Genomic DNA, 12,162 nt, shown 5'->3' with positions numbered 1-12,162 from the left:
TAGTAAATAGTGTTCCTTAATATAAAGTGTTACCTTAGTTCTTAATACAAAAATAGTTCCAAAAGTCGTATCAACTGTTGCATGGCCAAGTAGCTTGTCAATCAGATTCAAGGACTAAAACTAACTGTTGTGTAAATAAATATAATTATGCTCATTTGTGCATTCACAAGCTCTGTAAATGCTTTGCTAGCAGTTTTTACAGTGGTCTTCATTATAACAAAAGATATTTATCTAAATTCCCAAACTCAAAAGCATCGCACAACACCAGCTTTGAAGTTTTCACTCTTGTCTCTGTCCTGAGGAAGAACCAGCTATGATTTTGTGGGTATATCCTGACCTCTTACACATTTTAATTAATTATTGTACATCAGAGAGAAATCTGCCTAATGAAAATCCACAGGGTTTAATGTGTCGTGCACACACATAATTATAGGCTCTCGTTAAGACTAAGCATTTCTCTCAACAAAATTTTTGTTTAACTGCTATCAAATATGTTATTCCTTCATAATACATAGATTTTTTTAACAATTTTTTTTCTCTCTCTCTCTCAATCTTTGTAGATCTCTTTCAGAAATTGTTTCGTCAAGATCTTCTGGTGGCCAGTCTGTTTCGAAATTTCTTATTGGCTGAGAGAATAATGAGGTCATATAACTGTACACCAGTCAGCAGCCCCAGGTTGCCACCCACATACATGCACGCTATGTGGTAAGTTTATGGAACACAAACACACACACAAGCAGTATGTTCTACATTATTTCCCCTAGTGCTGCATGTGCATCATTTGTTCAGACAGGACAAAAATCCAACTGCTTTGCTGTGTCTGACTCATATGCTTGTTGTTCTTAGTCGTAAAAGTAAAAAAAAGTCCATGTTTGTTTATGGTTTGAAATACAGTTTACATTGGATTTTTTGCATTAGGTTCATTAGCTGCTATAGGAAAATAACAAGAGGAATAACAATGTGCAGTAAACGGTAAAACTTTGCACAACAAACCAGTGAAAAATATATTAAGACACACCACTTTGCAATATAAAGCAGCAAAATGAGCTGTTTTGTACAGCTAAAAATAGCTATACGAGGATGACATCGGAAGCCACACCCATAAAATTTATGTTATAAAATGGCCGTGCTCATTCAGGATAAATGAGGTGGATGGATTATTTCACTTGCAAAATAACAGTCAATCCCTATTCTAAAAAGCAGAATTGGGAGCTAAGTCAACAAATCCCTATATTTTGTAAGCTATAGTTTAAAATGCAAGTATGCGTATATGTATTTAGTACCATGTCGATGTTAAAATAAAATAAAAAAATCTTCTACAGTACGTCATACAAGGTACTGACTCAGTTTGTTTAAAAATATTTATTTGTTCTTAATTGTTTAATGTGTACTAAACTGCAATATTTCAACTGCATATACAGTGGCTTGCTAAAGTATTCATACCCGTTCATTTTTTCCACGTTTTGTTATGCTGCAACCTCACGCTAAACTGCTTAAAATTACTTTTTTTCCGCATAAGTCTACACTCCATATACCATAATGACAAAGCACAAAACAGGTTTGAAGTTAACCTGTGGCAAATCCAATTGAATGAGTGTGATTTGGAATGGCACACACCTCTTAATAAAAGGTCTAACAGATAGAATTGCATATCAGAGTGAAAACCAAGTCCTGAGGTCGAAAGAACTGCCTGTAGAGCTCAGATACAGGATTGCGTCAAGGCACAGATCTGGGGAAGAGTTCAGAAAAAAAAATCTGCTGCACTGAAGGTTCACATAAGCATGTAGCCTCCATTAGTCATAATGGAAGAAGTTTGGAACAACTAGGACTCTTACTAGAGCTGGCCTCCTTGCCAAACTGATCAATTGATGGCAAAGAGCCTTGGTTAGACTGGTGACCAAGAAACTGATGGTCACTCTAGTTAAGCTCCATGATCATATATGCAGATTGGAGAAAATTACAGAAGGACACAAACATCATTGCAACACCCTGGCCAAACTCAATCCTCTCCTCAGTGAAGACACATGAAAACTCACTTGGAATTTGCAACAGCATCTAAAAGACTCTCAGACTGTGAGAAACAAGGTTCTCTGATCTGATTAACCTCAATTCCAAGCATCATGTTTGAAGGAAACCAGAACCTGTTCATCACCTGCACAGTAGCATCTCAACAGTAAAGTGTGGTGGTAGCAGACTCATGCTGTGGAGCTGTTTTTCAGCAGCAGGGACTGAAGGACTCAACACAACAAAATATAGAGATAGCCCTAACGAAAACCTAGTCCAGATCATTCAAAACCTCAGACTGGGGAAGAAGGTTTACCTTCCACCAGGACAATGACTAATAAGCACACAGCAAGAGTGACTAATAGACAACTCTGTGAATGTCCTTGAGTGGCTCAGCCACGGCCTGGGCTTGAACCTAAACATACATTTTTGGAGAAACCTGAAAATGTCTGCTAGTCCCCACCTAAGCTGACAGAGCTTGAGGGGTGAAGAGGTGAGGAGAAGAATGGCAGTTAATTGCCAAATGCTGATGCAAAAGTTATCACATTATACCAAAATGACTTGAGGCTGTAAAAGTGCTTCAACTAAGTACTGATTTAAGGGTATGAATACTTTTGCAATGTACTTATTTTTACATTTGCAAAGTTGTCACAAATCTGGTTTCTGCTTTGTCATTATGGTGTATGGAGTGTGGATTAAGGCTGTGTATTTAGCAGCAAATTAGATTTGGTTGTGGCAAAATTTGTATCAAGTAACGTATAGAGTGTTATATTAATAGTGACTATTGATATTTTGATATTAAGACCAACTCTCAGTAATATTCTGTTTTATTATATTTTTGCTGAAAGTAAAATAAACATGCCAGGTTTTAAGAGGGTTTTTTTTATTATTCCTACAGTGAATAGCACTACTCATTTATTTACACTGGTATTTTACTCATAGGTCTCTCCCTCTGCATTTAATATGAACTATGCTATGAATCTTCACCCCCCCCCCCCCATTTTCCATCATCAGTATCATGCTGTTGGCTAAACCTGCATTGTGTAATCCTCAGCAGTGTATGATGAAATAGAGACTTTGTTCTCCACAGCTAGTTGAAGCTTGAATCTCATAACATGCCATTCGTAAGAGAGAAATAGATTTCACTTTCATAATAGAGCATCAGAGCTCTTTACTCTGAGTTACTCTGAGCAGAAAGTTCCTTGAGTCTTCTGGTCTTATGAAACAGGAGATGAGAAATGGAGAGAGGCGGAAAGAGAGAGCACATTTGGTGAAGAAGGAAAGAGTTACGGGAACATTTCAGAGGAAGGATGGTGCCTTCCGCTATTAGGAGACATGATGAAGCAGTGCGGGAAGTAAAAGAAAGAAACAATACAGAAAACAGACAGAAATAATATGAATGATTTTTGTAAAATAATCACCGCAGTGTGCATTGAAGGGACAGTAACCGTTCAAATAAACAACCGTTCACAATCTGAAATGATTTTTTTAAGATTTAATGAATAAATCAGGTGGTTTGATTGTATTTGTTTTGTGATTTTAATGATTTATTTAACTTGATCTGTACTTAGCATTCAGCCATGCATTCATACCCCACCATGTAGGAAACTTTTTTATCATGGGACGACAAATACAGTACTAATGCAGAATGGGACAGCCAGCAGATAGAAGAGAAAATCTGTGCTCAGAAAGAGTAACTTTAGAACACAAAATATTTTAATGAGAGGGAAAAGTAGATCAATTGAAAACCGGCAAGACACAATGGACAAGGGGAGTGAGGATATTGGAGCTGGGAGGAATGACCTGTTTTGTTGCCTATCATCATGATCCACTTCTGCAGCTGGTCTAATGATATTGGGACTTTTCTCCCATTAAATGTTTGTGTATTTACATTTCACTGGGAGAAATTCTGGTGATAAGACTGGCAAAGCATATTGGAGCCATAGCTGTAGTTTTAGCTTTTGAATGGACAACACGTTTGATGTGTTATGTAATGTCATGAATTAAATATAGCCAAGTGTTAAGTGTTGCGGGTTCAGTGATCAAAGCAGTTCTCTCAGCCTATGCGGCAGAAGAAAATTCTTTGAAAAAAGAGTGTTAAACAGTGTGTGATAGAGCTCTGAAAGTTCAGCACTGCTGCTTTAGGTGAATTGTCAACAGATAATTAGTTATCATGTAATGTAATGCAACTTTACATGTAGCCTTTGACAAACGCATTGAAGATTACATGCAGATTCTCAATTTGTGGGTCTGTTCTTGTAGGGTCACAGGCAGCAGGGAAAAACAGTGCTAAATGCAGCTAAGCGTACAGTATAATCATGCAGCATTAGATTATGAAGCTAAATAGGCTTATTAAGTTGGTGAGAATTTATTAAGTTAACTTATTAACTTAAGTTACTGAGAATTAAGGAAGTGAGAAAACTTTCCATACACTTCTGAATCTATCTCATGGTTTTTGGTTTGGTGTATCAAAAAGCTTTTCATAACGTTTCCCAGAATGCACTGAAGATGGTACATAAGACTCATAACAATACGCTAAAGCGGTTTCCACTTCTATGAGCTTCATAGGCTCCCAGAGCGGAAGAAGAAGAGAATTAACAGATGAAATAAGTGGTCTGAGCTTGGCCTCTAATTTTGGTACTGTCTTGGGTTACCACTTGATGTCCAATGTAACATTAGGTCCTATAGCAAAACCATTTGAAATCCAAATATTTTGTTAAACTAGTTTAGGACAAGTTTATAGCAATTTAGTTTTCACCAGTTCTTGTTTTCAGTTCATTTTACCAGTTTTTAATTTCTAGAATATAAGAATACCTTCTTCTGTCTTCGAAACAGAAATCAAGATATGAAACCTGAGAGATATCAGTTCCTCCCCTGAAAGTCCATTTATCCAAAACTTAGACACATCAAAACTTTCATAAAGAGGTTGTAAATGAAATCCATATGAATCTAGCAGTTTCTCTGAACAGTCACTTTATGATGATGAACACATTTAGTTTAGGCTTTTATTTACATATAAAAAATAAAATGTGTTAAACGGAAACTCAACCATACTTGCTTGATGCACAAGAACAAATCTTATTGCTTCTTGTGGAAGCTCAAACATGCTTGTGTGACAATGACCAAACCTTATTGGTTCTTGAGCGTCAAGAAACCACAGATGAGCTTCCGCTTACCACATTTGATATGTTCTGTTTGATATATGATATTTCCATGTTTATCTATGAATTATATAAGCCTAAATTTAATCTTTTCGTCAGGGGTTTTTTGTGTATAGTCTTGCAGTGGAGGGATAGAAATCTTTCAGGTTTCATTAAAAACATCTATTTTGAAAATGAACGATATGAGGGTGAGTAAATAATGAGAGAAAATCTTTAAGTATGGGGGTGAAATAATATGTCTCAGATTTCAAACAAGTAAATTTACAGAAACACAAGTGTGGGATTGACCAATGTGGCATCTTTGTGTGTGTTTGTGTGTGTGTGTGTGTGTGTGTGTGTGTGTGTGTGTGTGTGTGTGTGTGTGTGTGTGTGTGTGTGTGTGTGTGTGTGTGTGCGCGCACAGGCAAGCGTGGGACCTTGCAGTGGACATCTGCCTCTCCCAACTTCCCACCATCATCGAAGAGGGCACAGCTTTCAGAGTAAGCATGACTGATACTGCCTCTTTGTGAAGATCAGACAGACTATTTGATGATCATTTGTTCAGAGTCTTCTACAGCTTTTATTACTTTGCCTCAAATTCGCTCTGCAATCCTACTTATGATTTCAGATCAGTTGTACAATCTAATCATGCTTAACGTGATTTGCCCTCATTAGTTATTGAATTTGATCTGGTCACCCCCCTGAGTGCAGATTGTTCTGAATGGTGTTTGCTTTTCTGTTATGTGTTTAAGAAATATGTTAAATAAAAATACAACATTTAGTTAACACATCCAAAGCAAAAGATACTAAATATTTAAAGGGCATTCAAACCTGTGTTTCCCTAATGAACAGTGTCTGAAAGTGTCAGGAACACATGTCCTGAGCCTGTTTTATTGATTTATCTTTTTCCACCTTTTGCTATAACTACCAAATTTCTCTCCTGTGATCTGTAAAGTGTTATCTAATTGACTTACTCTTGTGACTTTTAGAGATTTGTGAATCAGTGTCTGTCTTGTGTAATGCTTGCAGTGACCTTGGTTTCTCAACCTGATGTGATTTGTCTTTAGTGCAACAGATGCTGTTTCTGCTAACACAGAAACACTCATTTTGCTGTTCTCAGGATCTTAAAAGAGTGTTTGAAAGACTAAAATTCAGTAATGTAACAGTGCTGGGACTGAACAAATAATATGTCTCACACTCACCCCTGTTATTGTTACTTTTGGGATTCAATTAGGGGTGCAACGGTTTAACTTACTATGCTTAGGGAAAAAAACTATACTGTCAAATAAAAACAAACAAAATAAGAACAAATGATCTAACTACAAGCAAAATCACAAGTAAAGTACTACAGTAAAGATACATATAAATTAAACAGTGCTTTTCAGGTTTTTTTTAGGTACACTATCTCACAAAAGTGAGTACACCCCTCACATTTCAGCAACCATTTTAGAATATCTTCTCAAGAGACAATACTATAGAAATGTGCAGCTTGTATAGCAGTATAGATTTACTGTCCTCTTTCTATAGTATTTACTTGAACCACGGTCCTAGCGCGTGCCGAACCATGGGTGGAGAACGGTACGGTTCGATTTTTTTCACGAGAATCGTTACACCCCTAGATTCAATCAGGCTTATAATTGTGTGTGTCTGTGTGCAAGAGAAAAGAAAGATTATCAGAATTAGAGAGCTGCTAATGTCTTATTTCATACTTAGGGGGCTTTCACACTGAGCATGTTTGCTGTGCTATGAATCAGAGTGCGATAGTTCCTGGCGCCCCTTGCAGCATTAGTCTGAATTCATGCTCATTTGCTTTCATTTTACATTAACACAAAATGTGCACTGGGCATGATAAAACACACAACATACAGTTGCAATCGAAATTATTCAAACCCCCAGAGGCTGCAGTACTTTATAAATACAATCTTTTCTGAAGATCCAGGACTTTATAAAATATGCATCTACAACAGTTTACTGGCATGTTAAAAGTGATAATGTCAATATATAATGTAATTAGGGCCCGAGCACTGCATTGCGAGGACCCTATTGGAATTGCTATGTTTATTATTATTCTTTCGCTTCTTCTTTTTCTCCAAAATGAATCGCATTTTTGAGGACCTAAACATGCTGGAATACTCACAAAACTTTGCACATGTGTCAGACCTGGTGAAAATGTACATCTGATATGGGTTTCAAAAGTGGGTGTAGCAAAATGGTCCGGTAGCCATGCTCACCGCTCGATGGCGGTGAGATTGTGTGGCGGTGAGCCCAGTGGCGAGGGCCCTTTCATCGCTGCTTGCAGCTTTAATGTTTTTGAGTGATTTTTTTTTTTTTTTTTTTTTTTTAATAACACAGTAGCCTTATTCCTTAGTTTAAAGTTTGTTGTACCAGAAAACTGGTGTTAAACAAAAAAAAAAACAATATCATAAAATGTTTGATCAGAGCAACTGAGAAAAAACTGCAGTGTATAGCTAAACACTTGCCAGATGACCCAACGAAAGGAGAAAAAACATTTTAATGCAGAGTATAAGATGAACACTAGACAAGTATGGCCTTCATGTTGAGGCATCTTGCCGAATACCATTCTTGACCAAGAAGAACAAAAAGGCCAAAGACCTGTGGAGTTCTGGAAGAATGTTTTATGGAGTGATGTGACCAAACTGGAACTTTTTGGACCAATGGATCAGCGGCATGTCTGTTTTGCAAAAAAAGGCAACGCTTATAAGCAGAAGGAACACCATCTCCATCGTCAAACATGGAGGTGACCCAGTCCTGTTACTGGGTTGTTTTACTGTAGCAGGAAGTGGAAAACGTGACGTATGAAGGACCTTTGGTGCAAAGACTAAAGCTAATAATCAATGGACTTTTCTGCAGGACAATCATCCCAAAGTATACATCCAAATCTACTATTGCTTGGTTCAGAGATCAGTCATAGAATGTTCTTGAGTCACCTGTTAAGTCTCTGGATTTAATTTTCATTGAAAATATTTCTTAAATTTACTCAAATGTGTATTAATAAACTTTCTCCAATAGTGTACTGATGCATTTGTTAAATTGTTTTCGCAAAATTTTGTTTTCTGCAGCAAAATGTCTTGCAGGTCAAGGGGGTTGAATTATTATGATTGCAACTGTAGGGTTTTTTTTATTGATTTGGTGCTATTATGAGCAGCATGATACAAGGACACTTGCATCTACTGTATTTGCATCACATGAACACAGCTTTCTGCAGCTTGAACTCTTTTGAGGAGACAGCTAAATGCGAGCCATTCATTTGCTGCTCTGATTGCATTCACTATGCACAATTTTACTGCTTGCTCATTTCCAAGGTAGATCATTATGACTTTCATTCTTACATGTATTTTGTTTAACTAATGACATCGTCATCAGCTAAAATACACTTTCTGAGCAGGCGGGCACCCGAGTCCAAGTTGCTTTTACATCAATTCGAATCACACCACAGTTCCAACTCAACCAAACTCAGACCGCATGACAGCTTTCACATTTCTAGTTTTTCATGCAAACCATACCATTTCGAACTTAACTGCCAGTGTGAAAGCACCCTAAATGTGTGTAGTACAGTGGAAAGAGTAACTTGTTGAGAACTGTGCCAGATTACACACACTCTTCAAAGCAACTGTGCAGATGGTTGGTGGCAGACACCGCTTTGATTAATCACACATACTATGCTATGATGTGCTAATATCCTAGAAACTGTACATTGACTAAGTTAAAGGAATATATCACCCAAAATTGTACTTTTCCTCAAGCCATCCAAGATGTAGATGTGGTTGTTTCTTCATCTGAATAGATGTGGAGAAATGTAGAATTACATCACTTGCGCAACAATGGATCCTCTGCAGTCAATGTGTGGCATCAGGATAAAAGTTTAGACCGCTGATAAAAGCATCACAGTAATCCACAAGTAATCCACATGACTCTGTATGTAAAAAAACAAAAAAAACAAAAAAAAAAAAACAAACCTGTCATTATGGTGTTTTAATTTTAAAATGTTGCTTCAGTGAATAAGTTCTTCCCCTTCTTCCCCTTCAGAACAAAATCCACGGTTATTTTACGGTCTCTTAACTACTTGCTTATTAGCGTGCATATTACTAGAATATTAGCCATTTATTAATACTTATTAAGCACATATTAATGCCTTATTCTACATGACTTTATCTACATCCCTAATCCTACCAATACCTACATTTAACTACCGTACTAACTATTAATAAGCGACAAATTAAGAATTTATTGACGGAAAAGTCGTAGTTAATAGTGAATAAGTGTTCCCTATACTAAAGTGTTACCAAATGTTTGTTTAGAAGTGTTTTGGATTGGTTTTACTTGTAATCGTTGCTTGATCTGTGAATATTTCTGTTCTGATTTAGGTGAGATTACTTTTGAATTGTAGAAAGTAATATTATGGATAGAGAATTCATTTTGTAAACACTGAAAAAAGCAGTTTGAAGTTAAAAATGTTTTGATGACAGGTATGTTTATTACAGCCATTCACTTCACAAGCTGTTTTACTGGAGTGGCATGGATTACTTGCAGATTATTATGATGCTTTTGTTAGCATTTTAACTCCCATTATGACAGCACACATTTACTGCAGATGATCCACTAGTGATCAAATGATGTAATGCCAAATTAATAAAAACTTTTCCAATGAAGAAATAAGCTGGATGTTGAAACTAATGTAGAAACAAACCACATCTTGGATGTCCTGAAGGTAAGTAAATTTTCCGCTAATCCTCATTTTTGGGTGAAATATTCCTTTAATATCCATAATTTTTCAATTAAAAAAGGTTCGTGATCTGATTAAGCTATAATTATTAAAAAAAAAATCCATGCTTTAGTGATACTGGAATATTCCTGCCTGTAATTCTGATTACAAATTTTTATTTCTGGCCTTAATTCACCAGAGTTTGTAGAACTGTAACACTATTAAATGTTTGTCTCCTCTTCCAAAGTGTTTATTTTTTTCCCTAACTTTATCCAATACCACTCTGAATTTCCTTTTTTGGACAGCCACATAAATAAATAGATGTTAAATTATGGTGAATACGTGACCTAAAATTTATGTATACAGATATGAACTGTCTATTTAGAATTCTAGAAACCAGAATATTGGCTTAATCTGGTTATGATGATTGAATTAGTGCTTACATATTTGTAAATTGACCAAACGCTCCAAATTAATATTGAAATATTATTTTGCATATAATCACTGAGAGGCAAAGGGCAGACTGGATTTTTGTTTCTTGTTTCCTAGTGTTAATAAATTTAAAAACACCCCCAAAGAAATACATAGTCAAGACCTGTTTGCCTACTCACATTCACATAGAAAGTGAACGGACTCATTTGAGATAAGCAAGGTAAGTAATTAAGTGCTGGGGCAGGAAAGTATGCGTTATGCAAGACTTATATAATTCTACTGCGATCAATGCTGTTTTTGTCTGAATTAACAAACTGCTTAGTGCTCATTCCATTTGTGTGTGTGTGTGTGTGTGTGTGTGTGTGTGTGTGTGTGTGTGTGTGTGTGTGTGTGTGTGTGTGTGTGTGTGTGTGTGTGTGTGTGTGTGTGTGTGTGTGTGTTTTCTTTTCTATGTCTCACAATTTGTTTGTATATCCACAGCATAGTCCATTCTTCGCCGAGCAGCTGACAGCCTTTCAGGTATGGCTGACAATGGGTGTGGAGAACAGAAACCCACCAGAGCAGCTGCCCATCGTCCTGCAGGTAACTTTCAAAAAAACTTTTCTGAATAGCTTTATTTATAAATCTAAAAATTGCATTTTTAGTGTTCATAGGCACACTGCTGATATTAAGTAATTTCCGAAACATTGGCAGCAGCAACATTCTGCCAAATACGAAGACAGCACTGCATTTTTGCTTCACAGAGGAGACAACCTCAGAATGAAATAAGTGAAAACATTTGTTCAAAATGGGAGATAAGTTGTGAAAAATATTATAAATACATTTAATTCAATTCTGAAAAGTGTGAATGAAAACTAATTTTAAGTGATCCAATCCAAGCATGTTTGTCAATCATAAACATATTTACTGTAAAATTTTTATTATTAATTGTTATTATTAGTGCTTATATTACTGTTTATTTCTCAAAACACATGAATAAAGACTTGAGACTCAAATTCTTTCCATTATAAACTGACCCTGAAAGTGTGATCAATGTAAAAAGTGTAAAATCTTGATCATCACACTTTGACTTGAGTTTGTATCATTACATAGAGGTAATAATAAAAACGTAGATTAAATTCAACATACAAATATAGCACAATTACAAAGTTTCATCTCCATGTGGCTGTTCTACTGCAAAGGAAGCTCTAAATACTTCCAAAAAAACTAAATGTGGACATTGATGAGAATTGGAGACTATCACTAGATTAAAGGAAATTGACTTTAATTGTAATAAATCATTGGTTTAACATTTAAAATACTTGAATTTAGTACAGCAGCGCTTTGTGTTTTGCTATGTTTGTGTACAGTGTATTTTATGTTGCAGTGTTTCTTGTTTGGGCTTATTCAGCAGGATGTGAGGTTTACTCCCCTGAGAGCAATAAAAGCAAATAAAACTCAGAGGCATAGAGAAAGAGATATTGACTGCAGAGACAGCACTACTAAGGGATGTGTGAAAGAGTACAAAATACACAAAAAGTGTGTACAAGTGACTGACTGCTGGGTTTTGTGGTCCAGTCACACTGCTGCACTACCCTAAATTCCATTGACACCCCCTAGCAGAACTACATATCCCATGATTCTTCTGTCTTGGGCTGGTGTTGTGTGACTGGCATGGTTGAGAATGTATTTGTTTACCCAGCACAAACCTCACGAGACTCAGGGTTTTGGTATTAAGGCATATTCACACCAAGAATTAGCCTGGGTGTCCCCATACTGCCTTGCGCAGCGCGATTTTATTCACGCTTCTAGTCAGTCTGGAAACCATGGACCTAATTTTCACCTAAGATAGGGAACCAATCACAGAACGGGGAGGGAGCAGCA

General features: G+C 36.5%; 1 protein-coding gene across 1 annotated transcript in view; it reads left to right on the top strand.

Moving 5' to 3' along the window:
* rptor (regulatory associated protein of MTOR, complex 1) overlaps positions 1–12,162 on the top strand; it is a 237,970-nt gene that overhangs the window by 163,757 nt on the left and 62,051 nt on the right. Inside the window, exons 8-10 of the mRNA XM_073851892.1 lie at positions 561–705; positions 5,569–5,644; positions 10,780–10,881. Of these exons, the coding sequence (XP_073707993.1) occupies positions 561–705; positions 5,569–5,644; positions 10,780–10,881 (323 nt within the window). The remainder of the gene's footprint in view (positions 1–560; positions 706–5,568; positions 5,645–10,779; positions 10,882–12,162) is intronic.

Source organism: Garra rufa, chromosome 12 (genome assembly GCF_049309525.1).
Source record: "Garra rufa chromosome 12, GarRuf1.0, whole genome shotgun sequence".
Taxonomy (NCBI): Eukaryota; Metazoa; Chordata; class Actinopteri; order Cypriniformes; family Cyprinidae; genus Garra; species Garra rufa.
The sequence above is the reverse complement of the archived record's forward strand: the minus strand, read 5'-3'. Positions and strand labels throughout refer to the sequence as shown.